This window comes from Xenopus laevis, chromosome 1S, assembly GCF_017654675.1.
Source record: "Xenopus laevis strain J_2021 chromosome 1S, Xenopus_laevis_v10.1, whole genome shotgun sequence".
NCBI classification, from domain to species: domain Eukaryota; kingdom Metazoa; phylum Chordata; class Amphibia; order Anura; family Pipidae; genus Xenopus; species Xenopus laevis.
The window spans coordinates 36,872,695-36,898,603 of record NC_054372.1 but is presented as its reverse complement, the minus strand read 5'-3'; the positions used below and the strand labels follow the sequence as shown (position 1 = coordinate 36,898,603).

At 37.9% G+C, this 25,909-nt stretch overlaps 1 protein-coding gene across 1 annotated transcript in view; it reads right to left on the bottom strand.

The window, feature by feature from the left end:
• The window catches only part of gpm6a.S (glycoprotein M6A S homeolog), an 81,687-nt gene extending 56,016 nt beyond the window's left edge, over window positions 1–25,671 (bottom strand). Inside the window, exon 1 of the mRNA XM_018243199.2 lies at window positions 25,112–25,671. Within this exon, the coding sequence (XP_018098688.1) occupies window positions 25,112–25,148 (37 nt within the window). The 5' untranslated portion in view covers window positions 25,149–25,671. The remainder of the gene's footprint in view (window positions 1–25,111) is intronic.
• Between the last annotated feature and the right edge of the window lie 238 nt (window positions 25,672–25,909).

Below are 25,909 nucleotides of genomic sequence, written 5' to 3'. Positions count from 1 at the left end.
TCTTCTCTTCAGTAATCTTCTGGAAGTAAGTGCAGTATCGGCACATGTGCATTTGGAGCAATTTTCTGTTTTGCGACAGCTTCGCCTGCACCGAAAGTCACAGAAACTGCCAAATTACTGCTCTCATTCTGAAGATTACCGAAGAGCTGGAAGATGGCTGCTGTGAACTCCGTTGGAGAGAATCTGCACCGAGGGGTAAGAGTTAGGGGCATTTGCCTAGGGTAGCAGCTAGGCTGGTGGGGAGGAGGGAGGGGGTCTACGTAGGGTAGGGGATAGGGTTTTTTTTAACTTTAGGGTTGAATTCTCCTTTAAGTCCCCTTTGTACTAAAGAATATATTTAGCTTCATTTAATTGCATCAAGATTAATTTCCTTGTTTCCTCTGTATGGAACAAAGGAAAGACATTTCAGTGCTACAACAATTCTCTTAATTCAAACAAGCTTCTCATGAATGTTCAAGTCTCCTGAACATCATACACAGTTCAGAAAGTCTTATTGTCTAAGTGTGACATTATGTATATGGACTATAGAAAGCAAATAGCTTTTAAACATTCTATTTTAAAAAGAATTCTATTACATAAATGTCACCAGCTTACCAAAGGAAGCCATTACTAAAGAGAATCTAGACCCAACACCCAAATCATCATGCACGGTCTATTAGGCAAAGATGGATGGTGATACAATCATAATTATCTTTTCATTTATGACAGAGAGACATCAATTATTTCAGCATCAATTGATGAACTAACTGGACCATATTGAATTCCTTGCAAATGGTATTTAAGGTTCAATCACTAATTATTCATATTATTCTTTATTTATATAGGGCTGTCAAATTCCACAGTGCTTTATAGTGAAAATAATTTAGGTATAGAATATACAGTACATATGGAAAGGTATATAGCATTTGCCAACTACATAAATAAAATTCGTATAATCTAAATTCTTCATTTACAAGTTTTATCACTGTACAAATGTGCACATTATTCAAGAAGGGTGGATGCCTATGTGTCTTTCCTATACATCCCCTCATGAATCTAGTGCTGCCAAACACAGACAAAACTGTATTCATGGGGTTGTCTGATGTTCTCAAAATTTTCAAAAATGCAAAAATAATGGCAGATGTTTTTTATACTTTGTGCCCAGTCTAGCAAGTTGTATAAACAAATTGTCTCTCCAAATTTATTTTGTTTGTTTTAAAAATTAAGCCATTAATATATTATATTAATAAAATTTTTAATTTAAGTAGTATTTAATAAACACTCTTGGCATGTCATCACTATAGACTCCCTCTTGCAAAATAAGTCTTTAGCAATGCTAAGCTAAGTTTCCATATTATCTTTTTTAAAGGGAAAATATTGCAAAAATTCTAAAAAGCATTAAGAAAAACTGGTCTGTTTCAGTTAGCTGAAACATTTCTAAAACTGCTGAAAAAATTATCAAACACTGGATATTTGTCAAATGCATTAGGAAGGCAAAATTACATTGCAATTAAGACATTTTAAGCTCTGCAATTGCATATACTTTGCTCTACTTTTAGAGAACAGCAAAAACTGTTCTTCTTAAAAAAAGAAGCATGCAAGTTTCTGATTTCTTGTACATATGGTGCCCATACAACTTGTTAAGGAGACAGGAGGGATGTCTGGGAAGAGTTCTTTTCTGATTGTTTGATGTTGACAATGTGGGAATCATTGGCATAATTCTAGCACAGATTTATGCTTTTAAAAATGTAAATTCTAGCAAGAAATAAGAAATATGCTAGTGACAGACAGCATGTTTGTATTAGTAATGTTAGTTTGAGGCATACTGAAATATGTCAAAACTGTAAGACCCTATAAGAAAAAATATTAAAACTTTATGGGTATATGTTTCTATTATTGTAAGTTACCTTTTAAAATACATATGCTCAAAGCTGTCCCCATGACCCAACAAATGTCCATATTTAAAAGGCACTATATAAACTGACAATATAATCAAGTGGTCAGTATAAAATTTCTGGTTTCTGATGCTGATGAGTAAAAACTAGGTCCAGTTCACGTAAAAGCATTTTAATGTATTTTGTTATTCACTCTTGGTTCAGTCAATGAGTACTGTATGAAGTAGCAAGAGTAATATCAATCCTGTCAACCTTCAATGCCCATTTGCCTTTTGGGCCACATAAGTCAATAATTTGAATAACATTTGATTTTTTTTTAAATTATCATCCATCACCATAAAAAAGAGTGAACTATACATATCCTGACTTGTTTACTGAAAATAATATACTGTAGTATGTGGGCTTGTGCAATCATGAGGGTATGATGATATATTTTCTAATATCTCTTTCAACATATGAACAGATAAAAGTACATATTATGGTTACCAGTATAAATTAGATGATCACAATATGATGAGTAACCCCTATTCTTTAGGTTGCCCATCACAACACTTAAAGGAGAATTCAAACCCTTTTATTACATACTCCTACCCCCCAACCCTAAATAGTCCCCCCTCCCTCCTCCCCCAGCATACTTGGTACCCGGGGCAAATGCCCCTAACTTTTTATTTACCCCTCCGTGCGTGTCCTCGGGAGTTCACGTGCGCCATCTTCTTTTCTTCTGTATTCTTCATGTAGTGATCGGAGTTTCGGCGCATGCACAGTTGGAGTAATATTCTGGTCTTGTACAACTGCACATGCACTGAAATTTCCGTTTATTTACGGTAGGGAGGTAGGGGTATTTAAAAAAAAGGGGTTGAATTCTCCTTTAAGGGAAATTGATGATGATGTAATGGTGGGTGATATTTATTCTTTTTGCTTGGTTCTCCATATCACACATTTTTAAGTATAGAATTTGATTTGGGAACCCTGCTAGCATTTGATTTAATTCGAATTGAATTCGAATCAAGTTTCCGGGTCGTTTAAATTTGTCCGACTTTTACAAATTCGATTTTTTTAGTAAATCTTCCCAAGTTGAATTTGGATTTCATTCAAAGTTAAGGGATTTTAAAAAAAGACTCCCATGAATTAGAAATTCGACCATTGATAAATGTGCCTCCTCCCAGAAAGAAAATGAGTGAATGCTAGCAGGGTTCCCTTATTGGCCTCTATCACTATTTATTATGATACAGAAATGTTTTTTAACTAGAGGTGCCAGCTATGACCCCAGTGGGCACAAGTGTTAGAGTACTAAGGGATCCTTATCTCCTGCTATTGGAAGGTAAGTGCACATCCTAGTATTTATTTTCAAAGAACTTTTCTCCCCCTGACTGCCCTGTCTGTACTATCTACCTATATGCCTCCTTCTGCCCACACATTGCTTTTTGCAGGTCTCTGTTCTCAAAAATGGAGTGCAGAGGCTTGCGGCTATTTGCACAATGCCCCATGCGGTGAACAATATGCAAAAAAAAATGCCTGGTTACTAGGCCAATGTTTTGTTATATACATTATATAAGTAACCTTGTTAGCTAAGGGGATTAAAAAATGTACCTTAAAAAGGTCCTTAAAACAAAAATGTCTCACAACCACTACATGGAGGTCTAGAGGATACACTGGGGCAAATTCACTAAGATTCGTAGTTGCACCAGGTGAAACTTCGCCACACTTCGCCAGGCGTAGTTTCGCTAGCGCTCTGCAAATTCACTAAAATCCGAAGTTGCACTCAGGGGTAGCATAAGGTTGCGAAGTTGCGCTAGCGTTGATTCGCTAAGCGAAGCGACGTTACGCTAGCAATGGTTTATTTGCATACAGCGCCAAATTCAAATTTGAATGGAGGAATATGTAGCAGCACTACAAATGCCTGGGAAACCTTCAAAACATCAAATAAAATTTTTATTTTGCCCTACACATGTGCCCACTGTATAGTTAAGTTACCATGAGTTAGGAAATGTAGGGGGGAAGGAAGGGATCCCCAAAAAATGTTTAGATCTTTTTCAGCCTATCACCCATAATATAGAAAGAACGCCAGCGTTTTTTGGGACTTAGAAAAAATTTGAACTTTTTTTGAAGCAATCCCTATCTACTCTATTGCGCTTCGCCTGGTCTGAGGTGGCGAAGGAAGTCTAGCGTAAAAGGTAGTGTTCAGTACAATGCGCGCGTGAATTTGCGTAGTTACGTCCGTTGCGCAAATTCGCCAGGCGTAAGGGTGAGAAGTAACACTAGCAAATGTACGCCAGTGTTCGTTAGTGAATTTGCGAAGTAACGAAAATGACCAACGCATTGAATTGACGCTAGCGTTAGGTGCTTCGGCGCTTAGTGAATTTGCCCCACTGTGTTTTGATCACTGCAGAATGTAGCTGTAACCAAAACATTTTCGGGGTGATGTAGAGAATTAGGGTACCACCTAACACATTATTAAGAACCAAGGGAAAGGGGGCTTATTGTAATATATAATAAAACAGTATCTTGTACTTGATCCAAACTGAGATATAATTAATCCTTAGTGGATTCCATATTGGATCCCATACATGTACTTATAATCCCTCTAAGTAGTATTGTACTTGTGCTACAAGTACAAATATTTTCTTGTTTCCAACATTTTAGAAACATGCCGGATGGCTTTATCCATTAAATTATGGATCAAACTTGCCTGAAAGCATTCACTGCACATTGTATTGACAATCAAATATGGTGATGGGTTGAGTACTTATTTTACATGCATGCATTAGCTTTAAACTTTAGCCAAACCATGTGTAGATATGTGTGAGAATAATACTGATTTCTAAATATATATATATATATATAATGTACAGCCGACTGTTAGTATAGGATTTGCACTACAGTGCTATAGTAAAGCATATAGAAAGCTGGTTTAAATAAAATGCACATTAATAGCCCATTTCTTATACTGTTCTTAATTATAAACTCTGTAAATTAATTTTAATTGGAAATGTTTTGGAAAAGCATTTTACTCGGTTCTTTGTCTGCACAACAACATGTGTTTTGCAAGAGACAAAACACAGCAATCCCTGGTGGACTGTAATAACAAACATACATTTTTGCTGACTTAAGTCATTGTTTTGGACCAATAACTCACACTGGGAAGAAGGAAATCCACAAATACAAATATGTAAGAATTCCTACTTGATCGCCATGTGAATGTCCCACTTTCAGTGCAGTAAGGTAGAAAGTTTTTATTTTACTTTTACAATGCCTTGTGGCCTTCTTTACATATAGCAGTTTCATGGTGCATCAAAAGCTGCATTGCTTTCAGACATGTTAATGAGTTAAGGCTAAGTAAACGCTTTTTAAAGAAAGTAGTGTCCACCAATCCAGTTTGACATTTAAACTCATGTCACTGTTTCAGCAGTAATTTAAAAGAAAAAAAAAACATAATAAATGGAACATGTTCAATGCTGAAGGCACTAAGGGGTTGCGTGATGCTTTGAAAGAGAACTTACAGTAGTTAGGCCTTGTGAGTCCCTACAGCGGTTTGTTAGTTAATAATAAAATAACATAAAACATTGATTCTGTGCTGTAAATATTGTACTATAAAAATGTTCCCGTCTTTGATTAATAGCTTAACTGGCCTGAAGATGAGAATTCTGATGAGCTGATTCATCTGATTCTCTGTAGAGAGATCTGCTCCAAATGGAAATGGAAGAGGTCTTTAAAATCACTGGGAAGTAGTGATGGGCGAATTTGCGCCATTTCGCTTTGCCTTTCCCTTGAATTTCTAGTTTTTGACGCCGACGAATTTTCACGCCAGTTTCGCCAATTGTCAGCTTATCTAAAAATATCATTCTATATCATACTAAAAGTAAAAGGTAAACAACCCCTTTAACTTCTATCCAGATATGTCAGCACGGTAGGCAGAAGTGTAAGGTAAATTAAATAACATATAGGAAAATAGACCATAAAGTAGCAGAATGACTATGAAGATTTTCACTCATCCAGGTCATGGTATATCTAATATAAGTATTTCTAAAACAATTGACAACTGACAGTAATTCTAAAACAACAAACGTTGAAGACTTTTCATTACTCATCCGAGCAGCTTCTTCAATTCAACTGACTGGCGTGGGAAGTCCTTGGTATATAAACTCTTCCACTAACCCACTTACTCAGCAGATCCAGTTGTTTTAGAATTACTTATATCAAATATAAAGTAGCAGACTTTTTAGCATGGTGCAGTTTCAATTTGGGGTGACTAGTGAAATGTATGGGGTAAATCTATCACCTTATGAAAAAAAAATGTTTAAAAAGAATATTACACTATATGACACAAAATAAACTTGTGTCAAAAACTTCTATGGTTAACATTTATATTGTCTGACTGATCCTTTCTAATTGGCTTAGTGCTGCTGAGTCTTTATAATTGTTGGAAATCAGTTAGGGTGGCCATACACGGCAGATTAAAGTATATTAGTCCTTTAGATTCGGTAGCATATCTGCCCGTGTAGGGAGAATTCGGCGGGGCTCCCTGTTCTATATCAGGGTAAAAATCGGCAGCTATCAATCGGATTTGATTAATTTTGGCGGACAGCGTCAGCTAGTTGATGCAGTCCTCATCCTGTCTGTGCCCATTTCCTTCATTATAATCCGATAGTTTGGCTCTAGGGCTGAATAATCAGATTAACCAGATATCACCCTGCCTTTTGTAGGCATATTGGGTTAAGATCCGCTCGTGTGGCGACCTTGGCACCTCAATGTAGTTGCAAGAAGCAGCAATTGCACTGAACTGTTGCCTGTTTTCACACCCTGTTTAGCCTTGCTGTTTGTTGCAGCACCACTGTGTTATAAAATCAGCAATAACCAAAGCCTCCAATCTGGCCCCACGTTCGTGTGTGATAAAACAAGATAAAATGAATGTATATTTCATTAACTCTGGCTTTTTTTGCCTGCTGTGAATAGTCACAAACCGGTAAAACGCAGGTTATTTCAGTTTCTGCCAAACTGGATTTTAAGCATAGAAATCTACATGCAGTCTTGAAATAAATCATTGTATGGATTTTTCTTTAAATTAGTTTCATGCTCAAAGACCTGAATAGAGTCTCTCTGCAACATGTTGCACGGCGTGAGGTATACTGAGCCAATACAGGCCGTTTCCTCTTCCACAGTACCGCTACTAATAATATTATTATAGGTATATGACCTGATTTAAAACTGCAATACAGTACAATGTCTATGCATTTAACAGATGTCTTTATTCTAAAATGTATTTCAATTTATATTTCAAGTTTTCATAAATATTTGTGAACATAAACTTTCAATCTTGTTTATCTTCAAAGCTCTAAATATAGAAGCAATTCAATGTTGCTATGGTAACAGATCGCTCAAACCCTTGTTGAATTTTGACAAGGGAATGGTAGTATATTTATTATTTGCATTCAAATATAATCTAAATGCACATTGCCACCATATCTACTAGGGATGCACCGAATCCAGGATTCGGTTTGGGACTCGGCCAGGATTCGGCCTTTTTCAGCAGGACTCGGCCATATCCTTCTGCCCGGCCAAACCAAATGCGAATCCTAATTTACATATGCAAATTAAGGGCGGGAGGGAAATCTTGTGCCTTTTTGTCACAAAACAAGGAAATAAAAAATGTTTCCCCTTCCAACCCCTAATTTGCATATGCAAATTAGGATTTGGTTCGGTATTCGGCCACATTTTTTGCGAAGGATTCAGGGTTTTGGCCGAATCCAAAATAGTGGATTTCAATGCATCCCTAATATCTACAACCATTTCTTATAAAAGTAATATGTTTTACTAGCACCAGATTCCAAGTACTGGCAAATATGGAAATATCACCTTATTGCTGTATATATATATATATTCATTTGTGAATTGTATAACAAAGGTCCCACATCTAAATAGTAGTAAAGTTGGCCTTTACAGCAAGTTAATATGCCTGGTCAGGCCACAAAGACTGCAGCTTTTACAAACAAACAGAGGCACAAGCACAACTAACACCCCAGTATATAGTGAATTACATTTTCAGTATTTTGTAGCAGAGATACTGAAGTTGGACAGCACTGATATAGAATATATAATCTAATAGAATCAATTCCACTAATCTCTTTTGGGTTGTTTGCAAAGGCAATTTTTATTAGTCTTAATTACCTTTTTTGTCCAGTAAACAGGTTTGAAAAATAATGTTATTTTTATAGAAGTGGTGCCTGGTGCAATGTTGTTTGGTTACCTCAACATGGAGCTGGTGAAGGGGGGGGGGGTCATAAAAAATATTTGTTGTTTTCAAGTGACTTGCACAGCATTATACATCCACTCGGATGGTGAAAGAGGAAAATGAAACCATAGGAACAAAGAAGATGCTGGGGGAGATGTCACCATGGAAACGAAAAGGGAGAGATTATAAGAGTGAAGGCGTATATACTAGAACAGCTGAGCTCTCCACTTTCCTTAAAGCAATGATTCTCTTCCTATGTTATTTATTTGTCCCCTGTAATATAGCAAACCAGAAACATTCCCAACATTTCTGCAGAAAAGATATATTTCACACAGCAGTAAGGTTGCATTTATTAATTTGTCTAGTTGATTTACACCTTCTTTAAAAAATATATAAGCATCTGTATTATACCTTCTCAAAGGTGTAGAAAAGGAAAATATATTTATTTCAATAAATATATTTTTTTTATAAATAAATATATTTTCCTTTTCTACACCTTTGAGAAGCCCTGAGAGTGCGGTTTTTGTACAATACTTGGTTTACATAATTTTTGAATACTGCACCCAGGCAGCTGTTTTTGTATACAGTGCTCCAGTCTTGTGGAACATTCTGCAACATCGTTTCAGGGAAAAGACACAACAGCCTTTTGTAGAACTAAACAGCTATTTAAAACAAAAATACTAATTCCCTTTACATAAAAAAAAGGTCTAAAACTGCACATTTGTATTTTCTGTGCTGGGGGAAGCTAGTTTTATTTAGAACTTCAAACTCTTTCACCATCAGTGTGAAAAATGTTATCCTGTGTCTAGTGATGAGCAAATCTGTCCCATTTCACCAAAACAAAACTGCGAAACAGCGAAAAATTCACAAAACACATTAGTCAATAGGTGACAACATTTTTTTACGTGCAACATTTTATGCTCACAACTCTTATTTCTCACTCTAAATGCATTAAAGGAACAGTTCAGTGTAAAAATAAAATCTGTATAATTAGATAGGCTGTGTAAAATAAAAAAATGTGTCTAATATAGTTAGTCAGCCAAAAATGTAATATATAAAGGTTGGAGTGACTGGATGTCTAACAAAACAGAACACAACACAACTTCCTGCTTTCAGCTCTCTAACTCTGAGTTAGTCAGCGACTTGGGTGCCACATGGGACATAACTGTTCAGTGAGTTTGTAATTGATCCTCAGCATTCAGCTCAGATTCAAAAGATTCAGGCCCATGTGTGCCCCCCCCCCCCAAGGCTCTGATTTGTAACTGCCTGGTAACCAATCAGTGGAAACCAAGAGAGCTGGAAAGCAGGAAGTACAGTAGTGTTCTGTTACACATCCAGTCACTCCAGTCTTTATACTGTACATTACATTTTTGGCTGACTAACTATATTTAAATCATTTATTTTGCACGGCCTATCTATTAACCCAGTTTTTATTTTTCAGCTGAACAATTCCTATAAAGCCAATGTGTGTTTTTTCTTCTGGCAACGTTTTTGTCTTGGCGATTTCTTTTGTCTTAATGACTTTTTGTACAAATAAAGTCAAAGGGCGTTTTTCTGAAGGACTTTCTCACTCCAAATGTATTAAAGTCAATGGGCGGTTTTTTTTTATGTTCACTTTTTTTGTTTTTTCAATGCAAATTTTTTTGGGATACACAAATCTCATGCCTAACCCTAAAGCACTACCCAATCACCAGGTTGGCGTGGTTTTCTCTTTTATAAGATGTTACCTACTTTAACATTGGATATGTCTATTTATTTACAAGTTGGACTCACAACACAATGAAAGATTTCAAAGAATCATCAAAAATTAACAATGGTATTTATTACATTCTGACAATATATATAATAGTTTACACTCCACTTACAGCAAAGTTTTTACTACTGTACACAGTTATTGCATAACAGCTGACAAGTTTCTTTACTAAATATAAAATCTACTTTAGGTGAATATTTAAAATGTCATAGTTCTACGCAGGAAAACAATTTATCTTTTCAATAAAAATGATAGTGCTGTTAGTTTAACAATTAAAGCAAATGTGTTCCCCGCAATCTTGGTGATGGCATTATTACAGTTAAAGCAAAGCTGAGTTTAAAACATGGAAAATCAGTCCTATGATAACCACTTACTGTCAACATTAGTTAACATGCCTAGATATCATTATAAAGGAGCCTGTCATAATTATAAGATAAGATAGGGAAAAACTAAGAGTGGGTGATTTTATCATTAAGTTTTAGTGCAGTGATTGTTTTAAGCAGCAAACTTGGAGAAACGTAATATTATTATCGATTAGGGGTTATTTATCAAAGTCCAAATTTATCTCAATATTTTCTGAACTCCGACTACATCCGCACTTTTTTTTGCCTTATTTATTAATACACTTTCCCGAAAATTTTATTTGCAGGAAAAAAAAGTGAAAAATATGAATTGTTGCAATTTTTTGGATTTTCCACTCGAAAACTCTGATTTTTGCCTGAAAACCCCGAAATCTTTGGATTATTGCACAAACCCAGCGCAGATCAAAAAATCTTTGGTACTTCTCCCATTGACTTATATGCAATCTCGGCAGGTCTGAGACGCCAGATTTTCAGATTCAGACTTTTTCCATTCTTGGGGTATATAATAAATCCCGATAAATTTGTGTTTTTACCCCCAACTAAAAATTCAGATTCTATACTAAAAAAACAGAAATTTTTGGGATTTTTGGCATTCAGAGTTTAGTAAATAACCCCCTTAGTGTAGGCTGGGAGCTTAAAGAGGAAAAATAGGTAACAGTTGTTTCAGAAATAATCTTGGTGATGTTTTTGTGATAGAAACTAGTCAGGAAGAAACATAAGTGATGTCATACAGGGATCATAACTACAGAGGAAGCAGACCCTGAGGCTGCAGGGGGCAACCAGGAGGTATAGATAATAAATCCTTTTCAGAAGCAGAATTACTATTATACTACTTATCTTATTAGTATATATTATAAGGCTATAATTAACTTTAAATTGATAGTATTAGACTGAATCTGTTTCATTATTAGCGATTGGTTAGTTAGCTGTTCTATTGTAAGTTGGAACTTAATTAACAGTTTCAGAGACAGTAAGTTCAGGCACTCACTGCAGGAAGGCAATTGTTTTACAGGCAGCACTACTGTTTATTTCAAATGCACATCTTTTTTTTAAACTGCATTCTGAAAATGAGTGAAGCCAGAATTAAGCCTGAAAAGAAAAACAAATAAAAACAACGTATAACATCGTAACTGCTAACATTACAAGTAAACTCAACCAAATACCTAGTTAAAAGTATAAATAAAAATATTAAAAAAACTACCTGATGGGGTACCCACACTGTTTCTCAATAATTAATCAGTATCAATTTTATTTCTGATATCCCATAATTTCTACCATTAATTTCTTTTTGGGCAGATGTCGGTCCCATTTGTCACAGGGGGTTATTTATCAAAATCTGAATTGATCCCATTATTTTCTGAAATATACTCTGACCAAATCCCATTATTATCAATCCATATTCCTGAGAAATTCCAGTTTGGAAAAAACTTGAGAAAATCGTCCAAAAAATAAATTTTTTGGATTTTCCATCCGAAAACTTGTTTTTTTCAGACTTTTGCACAAAAACCACAAAATCTTTGGATTTTTGCACGAACCCCAGAGCAGATCAGAATATCTTCGGGAATTCTCCCATTGACTTATATACAACCTTGGCAGGTCTGAGATGCCGGATTTTCAGATTCTGACTTTTTCCATCCTCGGGGTATGATAAATTCTGAAAACGTTTTTTTTTCACTAAAAATTCAGATTTTATAGTAAAAAAAAAACTAAAATTTTTTCTAGTTTTTGGCATTCAGACTTTTATAAATAACCCCCTTAACTATATGTTAATATGTTGTTTGGCTTTATCTTCGGCTTGGTTTCATATATGAACATGTAAGCAATTCATGTCTCTGAAGTATGGGTTTCATGAAGGTTTCATGAAGGCTCTCTAATAAAGTATGTGACAAACCAGTAAAGAAATATCAAGTCGAGAGTTAGCCGTATATTCATCATGCCTGTTGTGAAGCCAAATCAACATATCAAGCCTACAATTTAGTGCCAAAGCTGGCACAACACTCACACACATGTCAATTTCATTATGTTCCAGTTACCCTACTGCTAAGGAAACCAGGGCACCCACGCAAACACTGCGCAACTTGTGGGTTGATCAACAGAATGGGGTTGCGGCAGCTGATCACTAGTGTACAGTATATTCCATAAGGACTTTTTTTTGCCCAGCATTCATTTTCAACAAATGTCAACTCCCATTAGGGATCTATTTATCAAACTTTAAAAAATATTTTACACCCTAAAAAACAGAGCAAGCTGTGTATTATTGTAAAAGTCTAGGGGGCAAATTTACTAAAAGGCGAAAATTCGCCAGCGTGATGTAATTTTGACACTTCGCCGATTTACTAACGGGTGGTGGTGTAAATTCGCTAGCGAAGTGGACCTACTCTAGCGCTACTTTGCATCCTTACACCAGACGAAGTTGCTCTCTGGCGAAGGGACGTAACTACGCTAATTCACTAAGTTGCGGACATTCATGAACGTTACCTCTATCGCCAAGACCAGGCAAAGTGCAATAGAGTAGATAGGGATGGTCCAAATAAAGTTGAAATTTTTTCTAAGTCCCAAAAAAACGCTGGCGTGTTTTACTTTTTATACAGTGATAGGCTGAAAAAGATCAAATTTTTTTTTAAGGTACCCTCCTTCCCCCCTACATTTGATAACATATGGCACCTAAACTATACTGTGGGCACATGTGTAGGGCAGTAGAATCCTATATAATAAAGTTGAAGTGTCTCTGCGTCCAGTCCCTGTGTCCGTGGGATTGCGCTACTGCCCATGTGCCCCACGGGCCGTCTCTGGCGAATTTTCTACATATGTTCTAGCGCCCATTAATTTAACGGGCTTAATGTCTAGTACATTTATTAAGGTTCCCTGGCCCTGTGTTTGCTGCTACATATACGGCCATTGCACTTTAACTGCACGCCGTATGCAAATTTGCCATCGCTAGCGTAACTTCGAACCGCTGATCATAACATTGCTAGCGCAACTTCGCAAACGATCAGTAACTTGTGCGCAACTTCGAATCTTCGTGAATTTGCGCAGCCCTGGCAAACGCTGGCATAACTTCAGAAATAAGTAAATTTGCCCCTTGGTCATCCATTACCATTGACAAAACTATCAGAATGCATTACAAACTCCAAAATGCAGCAGTTATCATTGTGTGAATTTTATTTCATCCAGATACCGGATTTTACAACACCTCAGACCTAATATTTTAGAGCTTTATTAATAGTCCCCTTACTGTGTGATAATATAACTAGGCCCTCGATTTAAAAATGTTAAAAGTTATCACTGCTTATATATAAAACTCGCTTACATATACAATTTTACACAATGTCCTGAACAAGAAGTCACGTAACAATATACTGTCATGCACCATAAACAGAAAGAATAGCACATGTATTTTGACCTGTGGGATTAGGGTTTAGGGTTAGGAGTTAGGGACTTTTTTAGAGGACTTTATGGTTGGGTAATCTGTATAGGAGAGATCTCTTAATCCCTAACACTGGCGCCACAGAGTGGCAGAGGAACAGGAGTAAAGTAATGCATTAACTTGTATGGAGCAAAATCCTCTCTACTGTGTTGCTTGTATTATAGAGGCAATGCAATTTTAAAAAGAAAATGCTGCCAATACCTCAACACTATACAAAATAAGTTGTGTATATTATATGTACAGGTATGGGATCCATTACCTGGAAACCCGTTATTCAGAAAGCTCTGCATTATGGAAAGGCCATCTTTCACAGTTTTATCCAAATAATACAAATTTTTCAAAAATGATTTCCTTTTTCTCTGTAATAATAAAACATTACCTTGTACTTGATCCAAACTAAGATATAATTAATCCTTATTGGAAGCAAAACCAGCCTATTGGGTTTCTTTAATTGAATTTCTAGTAGACTTGAGGTATAAAGATCTAAATTATGGAAAGACCCATTATCTGGAAAACCCCAGGTCCCAAGCATTCTGTATCACAGGTCCCCTACATGTACATTGCAACTAGCCCTATGTAAAACAATATGATATTCTTAACCACTGGGGCAGAAAATATGAATTCAACTTCAATCTTTCCCTCCAGGCAGCTGCTTAAAGGACTAGTTCAGTGTAAAAATAAAAACTGGGTAAATAGATAGACTGTGCAAAATAGAAAATGTTTATAATATAGTAAGCGAAAAATGTAATGCATAAAGGCAGGAGTGACTGGATGTCTTACATTACAGAACACAACTTCCTCTTTGCAGCTCTCTAACTCTGAGTTAGTCAGTGACTTTAAAGGAGAAGGAAACCCCCTGGGCGCAAAACCCCTCCCCCCTCCCCTGTGTTGCCCCCCCTCCCTCCTCGCCCCTGGCCTATATGTCCCCCTGGGCAAATGCCCCTAACTTGTTACTTACCCCTCTGCGCAGGTCCTGTCCACGGAGTTCACAGTCGCCATCTTCTCCCATGCACGTCTTCTTCCTGCTTTGACCGGCGTTTTCTGGCGCACATGCAGTAGGAGCATTTACCGGTACGGATCTACTGCACATGCACCGAATGTCACAAAGTTTTCCAATTTCACTTCGTGACATTCGGCGCATGCGCAGTAGAGCCGCACGTGGGAGAAGATGGCGACTGTGAACTCCGTGGACAGGACTTGCGCAGAGGGGTGAGTAACAAGTTAGGGGCATTTGCCCAGGGGGACAGGTAGGCCAGGGGGGGAGGAGGGAGGGGGGGCAACACAGGGGAGGGGTTTTGCATCCAGGGGGTTTCCTTCTGCTTTAAGGGGGCCACATGGGACATAACTGTTCAGTGAGTTTGCAGATCCTCAGCATTCAGCTCAGGTTCAAAAGCAAACAGTTATGACCCATGTTCCCCCCCCCTCTCTCAATTCTCTGATTGGTTACTGTCTGGTAACCAATCTGTGGAAACCAAGAGAACTGAAAGCAGGAAGTAGTCCATTTACCCAGTTTTTATTTTTATACTAAAGGAATTTTTTAGTATAAAAATGAAAATAAACCAGAAGAATATCTGAACTGTAGAACTAAGGTGGCAAACCAAAAATGTTTTCTCTATATAAAATTTTTGCACAATAAACACTTGTGTGCATCCTCCTGCCTACCCATCTGTATAACAACGGTTCCTAATCCTCAGGAGAAAATTCTTCCTAATTGCCTAAAGATTACATCCTAGTCAAAAGGGTGTTGTTTCATTTAATTGCCTATAACAAAGAGGTGGTGACACTGCAAAGATTCCTGACTTCCTATCTGTTAATGGCATAGAAAGAAACACAATTTGTATTGTCCTCCTAGGAGAAAAATGAACAAAAGTTTTATATTGTCTGGATCCACCGATTACCTCTTTCTCTGTAATCGCCATAGCGACATATTATTAAGGTTTGAAAAACATCAATTAATTAGAAATATATGTAAATGAATAAGCCATAATCCTTAACCATACCGAAAAGATAGTATCACATTCTACCAATAATAATCATAATAATACTAGAAGGATGGCACACTTTCATCTTGTCTGCTTTTGTCAGAAGCATTTGGTGACCAAAGCCTTTGAATCCCTTTCTGCACGTTTAATCGACCACCATGGTTGTCATGCCAACAAGAGAAGAGAACTCTCAGCTTATAGTAGGCATTTTAATGCAGTGACCCAATTACTGCCCGTCAACAAATTCAGAGGGACAATAGAGACTAACACATTACTGAGATTGAACAGATATAAGTGCTAAGATGCCTGCATTAAAATTTAAGTATTCCAATTGTTGAATTGAATACATTGCAGTGTTCCATTAGAATTTAAAACACATTTTTAAAACACAAATAAAGCTTTAGAAAAAATAATACATTATTTAACATTATACATGTTCCTTCCTTACGTGCTGATGCAGGCCAGTCTCTGCCAGTTATGAATACTAAACATGACTTGTATTGAACACTACTACTGGCTGTAAACAAATGAAACCAAAGCATGATGAGAACTAAAAAAGGCAAATAAGGTGACCAATAAAAGCTACTGTACATGCTGATTGGTTGATGCACCTGGACAGAATGCCTTTTAGGACTTCACTATTAAATGGCACAAACTACACAGCAAGTAAACTATCCAAAGCTTGATCATGGCAACCCCACCCCCCATGCATATCAACAACTCTTCACTTACTCTTAAGCATAAAAACCTCACTGTGTAAGGAAAATTGGCTCCAACAATTTATGAAACCAAAATACAGCACCCTTGGATAGCTGCATTTTTGGGGTCTGGCATTTATTGTATTCTAAGATTTACTAGTAGGTACTGTAGTCCAGCTACAATACAAGTGAGTAGGCTTTTCTGAGCGGGAGGGGGGTGTTCAAAAAATAAATACTTTAGGTTGGATGAACCCAAGGGCGATTCTGGCCCCTCTGCTGCCCTGAGGTGGTTTGCTGCTGCAGCCTCTCCTTCCATTTCTCCCAGCTCAACTTTTTGCTGCCGGAGGGGGTCCAGGGTGTCTCAGATGCTAGCGTAGAGAAGCACAATTGCCGAATTTACACTTCCAATACTTATACAATATAGTTGGATATTGCTCAGCTCAAATGCATTTAATCTAAATCAATTCTAAATGATGAAATAGCTTTGCAACATTTATGGGTAGCAGCAAAAATCTTCTTAATGGTATGTGTGTGTATATATATATATATATATATATTTTTTTTTTTTTTTTTTTTATCGCTCACCCTGCCTTCAAGGTGACCTGGGTTTATATACCCCAGTTCCTGCGCTTCTGGGTTTGCGAACCTTAACACATTAGTCACAGATCAGGATGAAAGAAACGCACTCACCGAGTCAAACGAGTCCGGTTGCATCGATCTGAACCCGTATCTTATGGGGAAATCCTTGAAGTAAGAAATGTCGGCAAGCACTCCGTACACCACTTGTAAAGATAAAAGCGTTGCAGTTTATTTCAGCAGATTAAAATCATCAGTATCCTGGCGTGTTTCGTATAACAGATACATAGGCCATGATATGATTACATATCAGAGATGCGAAATGCGTCAGGATACTGATGATTTTAACCTGCTGAAATAAACTTCAACGTTTTTATACTTACGAGTGGTGTACAGAGTGCTTGCCGACATTTCACACTTCCAATACTGCCCAATCCAACCTTGTGCATGTGCAGAAAGTAAAATTAATGACATCCACCTGTCACTGCTCAGGGTGGGAATTATAGGCTGGTGTCTGGGTTTTCTTTTACAGCAGAGAGAACCAGGGGCTGTGCCATGAGGCGAGTTGAGATACTCACCTCAGCGGCTGCAGCCTCCGAGTTGCCACGAGTAGAAAAAAAACCTCTCCTGGTAACTTTACGAGACTAATTTCCAGTTATTAAAAAGGAAATTTGGCTCTTCTAGTACAGAAAAGAGTGCACCCATGGACCCGCTCCTGCGCAAAAAATGTAAACGCTGGGGAGCGAGGGGGCGGAATTGCAGGAGCGACATGAAGCAAAGACTCGCCCCTGGAGAGAACTTTAGTCATTAGGGATCCAAAGTGAATCTCGCTGAGAAAGATCTAAAATATTCACTTTAAAGAGGGATAGTCCTTGGCACATAGGAGCAAATTTATCAAGGGTCGAATTTCGAATTGAAAAAAACTTTTGCTTGATTTTTTTGTTTGATACAGCACAAAAAGTTAGGTTTTAAACTCTATCTAGAGCAGTGGTCCCCAACCAGTAGCTCGCAAGCAAAATGTTGCTCACCAACCCCTTGGATGTTGCTCCCAGTGGCCTCAAAGCAGGTGCTTATTTTTGAATTCCTGGCTTGGAGGTAAATTTTATTTCATTCCTGAACCAGCAAGTGTATTTTTTTTAGTTGTAATATTGGTGTGTAGGCAGCCATCTCACGTCATTTTGCCTGGTCATGTGCTTTCAGAAAGCGCCAGCACTTTAGGATGGAACTGCTTTCTGACAGGCTGTTGTTTCTCCTACTCTATGTAACTGAATGTGTCGCAGTGGGACCTGGATTTTACTATTGAGTGTTGTTTTAAAATCTACCAGGTAGCTATTATCTTGTTTTAGGGAGCGGTTATCTGATTACCTTCCCACCTACCTGTTAGGCTGCTGGGGGGGGGGGAAGTAGGGGTGATATCACTCCAACTTTCAGTACAGCAGTAACGAGTGACTGAAGTTTATCAGAGCATAAGTTACACGACTGGGGGCAGCTAGGAAACTGACAATATGTCTAGCCCCATGTTAGATTTAAATATAAGAGAAATCTGTTTGCTCTTTTGAGAAATGGATTTCAGTGCAGAATTATTTTGGAGCAGCACTATTAACTGATGCATTTTGAAAAATACATTTTTTCCAATGACAGTATCCCTTTAAGGTTGTTGTTTTGCTACATCTGGACTGCTGCAAGATTCTCACCTGTCTTATAGACACATTCTTTTAATCCTTATTAGGATGAGTATTGATCAGTATTTATATTTGCAATTCTTCTCTGTAACTTGGATTTACAGTTATATTAAATTATTAAGGTTCTTAAAGCTATAACCATTTTTAGAACATTGCCCTCTGTACTCAAGCTCCCAGGCATGAATGTGACTGAATTGCTCACCTCTAGCTCACAAAAGCCTGAATGACCAAGTTATTTGGACACTTTGAACAGTGTTCAGTGTTATTTTAGCAACATAATCATCCATTAGGTTGAACCTTTCTTTATATTTCTACAAAGGTTAATGTCATACCAAGCATATACCCTTTAAGTAAAGAAAACACAGATACCATCCAATGGTACCCTATATTCCATAGCTGTGAAAGGGATGGCATACATCTGTCACAGCGCATATAGGGCTAATTTTTTCCAAAAACTCATCAAATGTAGAATTTTGGTCTGACATGCGGCCTGTATGTGCAGTGGCAGGTGAGTCAATATTAGTCTGTTGAAGCCCAGTGTGCCAGACAGATTTTAAATTAAACTGTGTAGTACACTAACAGTCATATGAAAAAGTTTGGGAACCCCTCTCAACCTGCATAATAAGTTACTCCACTTTCAACAAAAAAGATAACATCTTTCATTTCCCAGGAACATCTGAGTACTGGTGTGTTTTCTGAACAAAGATTTTTAGTGATGCAGTATTCAGTTGTATGAAATTAAATCAAATGTAAAAAAACTGTCTGTGCAAAAATTTGGATACCCTTGTAATTTTGCTAATTTAAATGCATGTAGCTGCTCAATACTAATTACTGGCAACACCAAATTGGTTCACAGGCAGGTGTGTCCAATCATGAGAAAATGCATTTAAGGTTGTGCTTCTGTTTGACTCTCCTCTGAAGAGTGACAGCATGGGAACCTCAAAGCAACTCTCAAAAGATCTGATTTAGGGGAAGGCTAGAAAAAGCTATCTCAGAGGTTTAAACTGTCAGTTTTAGCTGTAAGGAATGGGATCAAGAAATTGAAGGCCACTGGCACAATTCTGGCAGGCCATGAAAAATACCGGAGCTGCATATGCGGAGGATGGTGAGAATGGTTACAGACAACCCAAAGATCATCTCCAAAGACCTGCAAGAACATCTTGCTGCAGATGGTGTATCTGTACTTTGTTCTACAATTAAGCGCAATTTCCACAAAGAACATCTGTATGGCAGGGTTCTGCACTCACGCTACAGACAGAGTTGTTGTATGTAAAAGCTCATTTAGACAAGCCACAGTCATTTTGGAACAAAGTGCTTTGGACTTTGGACAAAAATTTAGTTATTTGGTCAAAACAAAATGCGCTTTGCATTCCAAGAAAAACACCTGCTACCTACTGTCAAATTTGGTGGAGGTTCCATCATGCTGTGGGCTGTGTCCCTAGTTCAGGGACTGGGGGCCCTTGTTAAAGTCGAGGGTCGGATGAATTCAACCCAATATCAACAAATTCTTCAGGATAATGTTCAAGCATCAGTCACAAAGTTGTAGTTACCCAGGGGTTGGATATTCCAACAAGACAATGACCCAAAACACACTTCGAAATCTACAAAGACATTTATGCAGAGGGAGAACTACAATATTCTGGAATGGACGTCGAATATCGAAAATCTATGGGATGATTTGAAGCAGACTGTCCATGCTCAACAGCCATCAAATTTAACTGAACTGGAGAGATTATGTATGGACGAATGGTCAAGAATACTGCCATCCAGACACTCATCAAAGGCTATAAGAGGCGTCTAGAGGCTGTTTCATCTCTGTTGGGGTGCCCAAATCTCTGTTGGGGTGCCCAAATATATGCACCTGTCTAATTTTGTTATGACGCAGCATATTACATATTTTTTGTTAATCCAATAAACTTTATGTTATGCTGAAATACTACTGTTTCCATAAGGCTTGTTATATATTAAAAGGAAGTTGCTACTTTTAAAGCTCAGCCAATGATAAACAAAACTCCAAAGAATTAAGAGGGGTTCCCAAACTGTTTCATATGACTGTAGCTAACACTGGGGAGGTGATTTTTACAAATATAAACATGTAGATGTCATGTTTAGCTGATATCAATACAATTCCTTTGATGCATCTTTTACTTCAGCACAAAGTCATCAACAATAGCATGTGAACACCAGTGTTACATAAAGAAATAAAGCTTGTACCTAGAAAAATACATCTAAAAATATTATCCTAAGCTGTTGATTGGTCCAAAAATTATTAAAACTGTGAAATGGCTAACTGATTAAGTTTTTCAGAAAACTGTGGTGACAGAAGGTCAATATTGCACAAATTATTGTATCAATAAAACCTCTCTGTTCTTCACAGCATCCAGAAAAAACATGTTTATGTCCATAAATATCAAGAAGCAAGTCAAATTCAGAGGACTGTCATCAAAGCAGGCCAGTATTTTAGAAATAATGCTAAAATCATCTTGTTTTTTACAGGTTTGAGAGAAAAAGTACTTATATCCATTGAGGAGTTCCTTGACCAATGGTGTGAGGTCAAAGCTCAAGCCATAGAACTCTGAGGTGACTCTAATATCTTCTATTTTACAGCAGATTTTTTTTATAATACACAAATGTCAGTGATTCATATGACACAACTGACATCACTAAACACTGACTCTAACTAATGACATCACTAAACACTGACTAGTGATGAGTGAATCTGTCCCATTTGCTTAGCCAAAAAATTTGTGAAACTGCAAAAAATTTGCGAAACGCTTTGGGTGAAAAAATTTTTTTGCCACAGGACAATTTTTTCTCACTCCAAATGCATTAAAGTCAATGGGTGTTGTTTTATTGGTGATTTGTCTCAAATACAACTTTTTGTCGCTGCAAAATTTACCGCAGCAAATTTTCCAGGTGGTGAAGAGCAGAATTTTGCCGCATATCAATGCCCGGTGAAGACATTCGCTCATCACTAGCACTGACTATAACTGATGACAAGCTTAAGCGTCGATTATAACTGATAGCATCACTTAGCACCTATTATATTTGATGACATCACTTAGCACTAATAATACTTGATGACGTCCCATAACTGGTGACATCACTTGCACTGTTTAAGGATAACCCCCTTAGAAAATTTCAAATTCTTAAAATCCTTAAATCCTACCGGACAGTACAAGGAACACTGCCATAATGATGCACCAAATCCAGCACTTTTTGCAGAATTTGGATTTGTCCTGCTTAGTTAAAATGAAATAATTCCCTGTCAACCAATGTAATGTGTAAAGCATTCAACAACTAAATGACATATTTTTTTTTTTAATGATGCAATTTTGGTGGAGGGCAAATTTTCCTGAATTTTTAAATAAGGTTTGGATCTGGTTTCGCATTTTTTAGTGGAATACTCAGTATTTAGCATTATCCAAAATGACAGATTCAGTGCAACCCTTTATAGAGAGAACCACCAGCAAAATGGAGAGATTTCTACCGTTTAATAAATTCCAGCGGCCTTATTAGTTATTCAAGTGTATCCATTCATCGTTAGGTCCCCATTCTTTTCACTTCCTTGTCTAAGCATCGCAGAATTTGTTCCTCATACTAATGATCTTTGTCCCTGATTACTGTGCACAGTTTCTTGTTCCAGTCCTGCCTTATTCAACTTGCATTCCCTTGTATTCCCAATATTTGGGGCTCTGCTGATGTGTGCATGGGCCTCATCCTAAACTGAATTCAGTGTTTTGGGATTCCCCATCAGATTGTAGCACCATGGCTGTGTCCACAATACTATGGCAACTGAAGGTATTTTAAAGGGCATCCCAACACATTTCCAGTCTTCCCTGTGAAAATAAAATGAAGACAGAAATATTTGCCCCATTGTCTAAGTTCTTTCTGTTGGAAACTCCACCTAAACATTTATATTAATTAACATTTCTGTTTTGATCCAGTTTTCTCCATACTTGACTTTGCACAAGAGATATTCAGTTTCTTCCGTTTTGTCTTCTCCTTTCTTTGACTGAGCCCTAAACTCTAGATTTGCTCTGTGTTATTGGCCAGTTCATATCATCTACAATTTTGTTGCACCTCTAATGTCTCTGACTCCTGTGTCTCAGAATTTCCCATCAGATTGTAGAGGTTTCCCTGACATTGCTAAATTACCAGAACTCCCTTGCCATTTTCATAACAATCATTATGTGACCTCAAGAACCAGAAGTTGGACTACTCAACCACTTCTGATTATATAAGGGCCAATGTCTTTTCAATTAACTAGTGATCTGTGCTTGGTCAGATATTGATTGTAGTGAATAAATAATCCTGTGGGAGGAGGGCCACATCAGGCTATGGATGATGATGGGTTTGCAATGGTCCCAATGCAATCTGATTGTTAGCCTGGAGGCCTGTGGATGAGCACCACTTGACCACCACAAGCCAATCAAGCGATGATTTCTCATTTATGGTCCACTTTACAATTGCAGCAGACAAGCACAAAAGCACACATTTCAGTTACAGGCAAAGACAAATATTCCCAGTCACTGTACTTGCAGTACACTGTATATAAATTCAACCCGAATTATATATTTTCTACAGAACTGACATTTCTGCATCATTTCAAATCAGCATTATTTCCAGAACATTTTCTTTTCTACTGAAATCTGTTTCATATATTCAGAAACTAAAACATCATGCCAGCAGTCTCCGTGCTTTTAATTTGGTAATTTTGCAAGGCTGGGTTATGCAACAGCATGAAGCATTCGCAGAGGGGAAAGGAAACGCTCACGCCAGCAAGTTTTAATTAAAATGCATCTGTCATGATCCGATCTTCCATGAAAACACAATATATATATATATACTGTATATAAATATATTTATATATTTATATAAATATATTATATATATATATATATATATATATATATATATATATATATATATATATATATATATATATATATATATATATATATATATATATATATATATATATATATATGAGCACAAAACACAGAGGAGTCTGCATGTGATGGGAACATGGGATTTAGTCCCACCAAGAAAAGACAAGCAAGTCAAGAAAATAAAACAGGATTCATTTAGTGTAAGTAGGTCAGCTCTAATGAGAGAGCACAAGAGCAGACATGAAAGAGGTATCACAGAACTGAGCTATCGCTTTGCATAATTCAGAAACAGGGTGTCAAGAAAATGTCTCCATTGAGACAACAATGAGTGAGTTTAGGGGGTTTGCTTGCACGATTGAGCTACAAATAAGGGTAACACATAACAGAGAGGATCCTTTCTATGCATTGGAATGCTCCCACCATTGGTCCAGCTCTTGGATTGTTACGTAAACAAGCTAGCATGCTCTAGCAGCAGATAGCAATAATAAATGCAAGGGTGAGAATTAATACTGAACAGCTCCACTCTGATAGGATATTTTTGCATCCTTTGTGACAAAGCGCTCATATATAATGGAGAGTTTCTAGAGCAGCACCTTTGCCAAAGGAAAGCATATATATATCCTTGAAAAAGGTCCTAATAAGTACCGAAACATTGGAGCACAATAACGTGTATATGAATAAAAATCACTGATTTCACAAAGGGAAGCGCTGATCTTGGGATGATTTATTCCAAATTGAAGCTGTATGTCTGAGAATTGACCGCGCACCCCCGGAGTTTGCCCAGGTAGAGTGCGGACGCTTAAAGATTTATATATATATATATATTGTGTGTTGGTTATTTTGTCTTCACATTGTGTGCTGAATGGAAAACTGCACTGGTCCCTTTGTAAACATGCAACCTAAACACATTGTCAGGGTCTCTCACGTTGTGCAGCCTTAATATATCCAACTAGACAAAAATCAAAGGCAAAATCCCTGGTGGGTATTTAAGCAGGTTACAGGTGCCTAGAATTTCTTTCTACTCCCCCCCCCAGACACAATGTTTACCATTGTTACCCACAGGCTCATCTCTTTGCCTCCTTCAATAAGACACTTAATTGTACAATAGGGCAGAGAAGAACAATAGGCACAGTATAAATGTACAGTATAGACTAGCAGCCTTTCAACACTTGAATTGTGTGACTCCTATGATCCCAGATGGCCTGTGATTGATGTGGATTTGATTGATGTGGGTTTGATTGATGTGGATTTGATTGATGTGGATGCGGAGGGTTGTAGTTCAGAAACACCTGGATGGGCTACAGGTTGCACATCTCTGATACTGAGTATGTGTGATTTGATGTGTGTACAGCCATGTCTGCCTCCATATGATCCAGTTGTACATGCAATGGACACATGTGAACTGATCCTTAGTGACTGCTCCTGAAACCCCCCACTAGGATCTTACAGAGGAGCACAGGTTGCCATTGATTGTCCCAATCCGGCAGCCTTGGGTCGCTAATAACAGCAGACAGACATTCGGTCACATTCAACTACAAATCCTGGGGGGATGTATTTCTTTTTAATCCCAGCAGCAGCAGCAGCAGGACACATTGTAAATAGGAGGGGGTATTAAATAAATGATTTAGAGAATTACCTTTTTGGGTTTGTCCTTCTTCCATGTTTTCTTCCATGACCACCTCTGGGTGCAGCAGGAGCCGCTATGCACGACTAATGAGCAGACTAATGAGACGACTAATGAGACGGCTAATGAGACGATCCAGTGAGAGAGATCCAAGAGCAGTGACAGGAATAGCGCTCAGAGCTCTGCAAAGACTCTCTTTGTCCCTCGCTAGGAATCAGCCTGTCAAGTGCAATTTCATTCAAATGATGATCAGTTTGTCTTCTCCGGGGTTGCCATTGTGCAGCGGGTACGGGGGGCTGCGCGGGGAGACAGGGGGTCGCGGGCTGAGCTTTCTTGAGTCTGATCAGTCTGGCTCTGTACGACACTCACACACAGGCGCAGGTTTGAACTGCTCTCAGAGATTGGGAACAGGCTGCAGTGAGAACAGATGAAGGGGCGTCTCTCCGCACAGAGCAGACCACCAGCTGCAAGTAGTACCCCCTACTTTGTGGCACAGTGGAAAAGCCCAAATGTCTGCTGCAGCGCTACAGCCGAGCTCCTAGTTACACCTATTACACGCTTAGTTTTAGTCGCGGCGGATTATGGTGAAATTCTTTTGTCTCCCAACCCCCGCGGGGCTGAAGGAGAGACGAATATTTTTAGCTCACGCGGTGACGTCACACTGCACAGAGCTCTGGATTATTACAAATAGTGTAAAACAAATCCGTAGCGGTTCCTATTCTTATAAACACTCGCCAGTGACAGTAGGGAGCAGCTACTTTCATTCCCAAAAAACGTCTTCATAATTCTGCAGCCTGGTGTTTGTGTTGG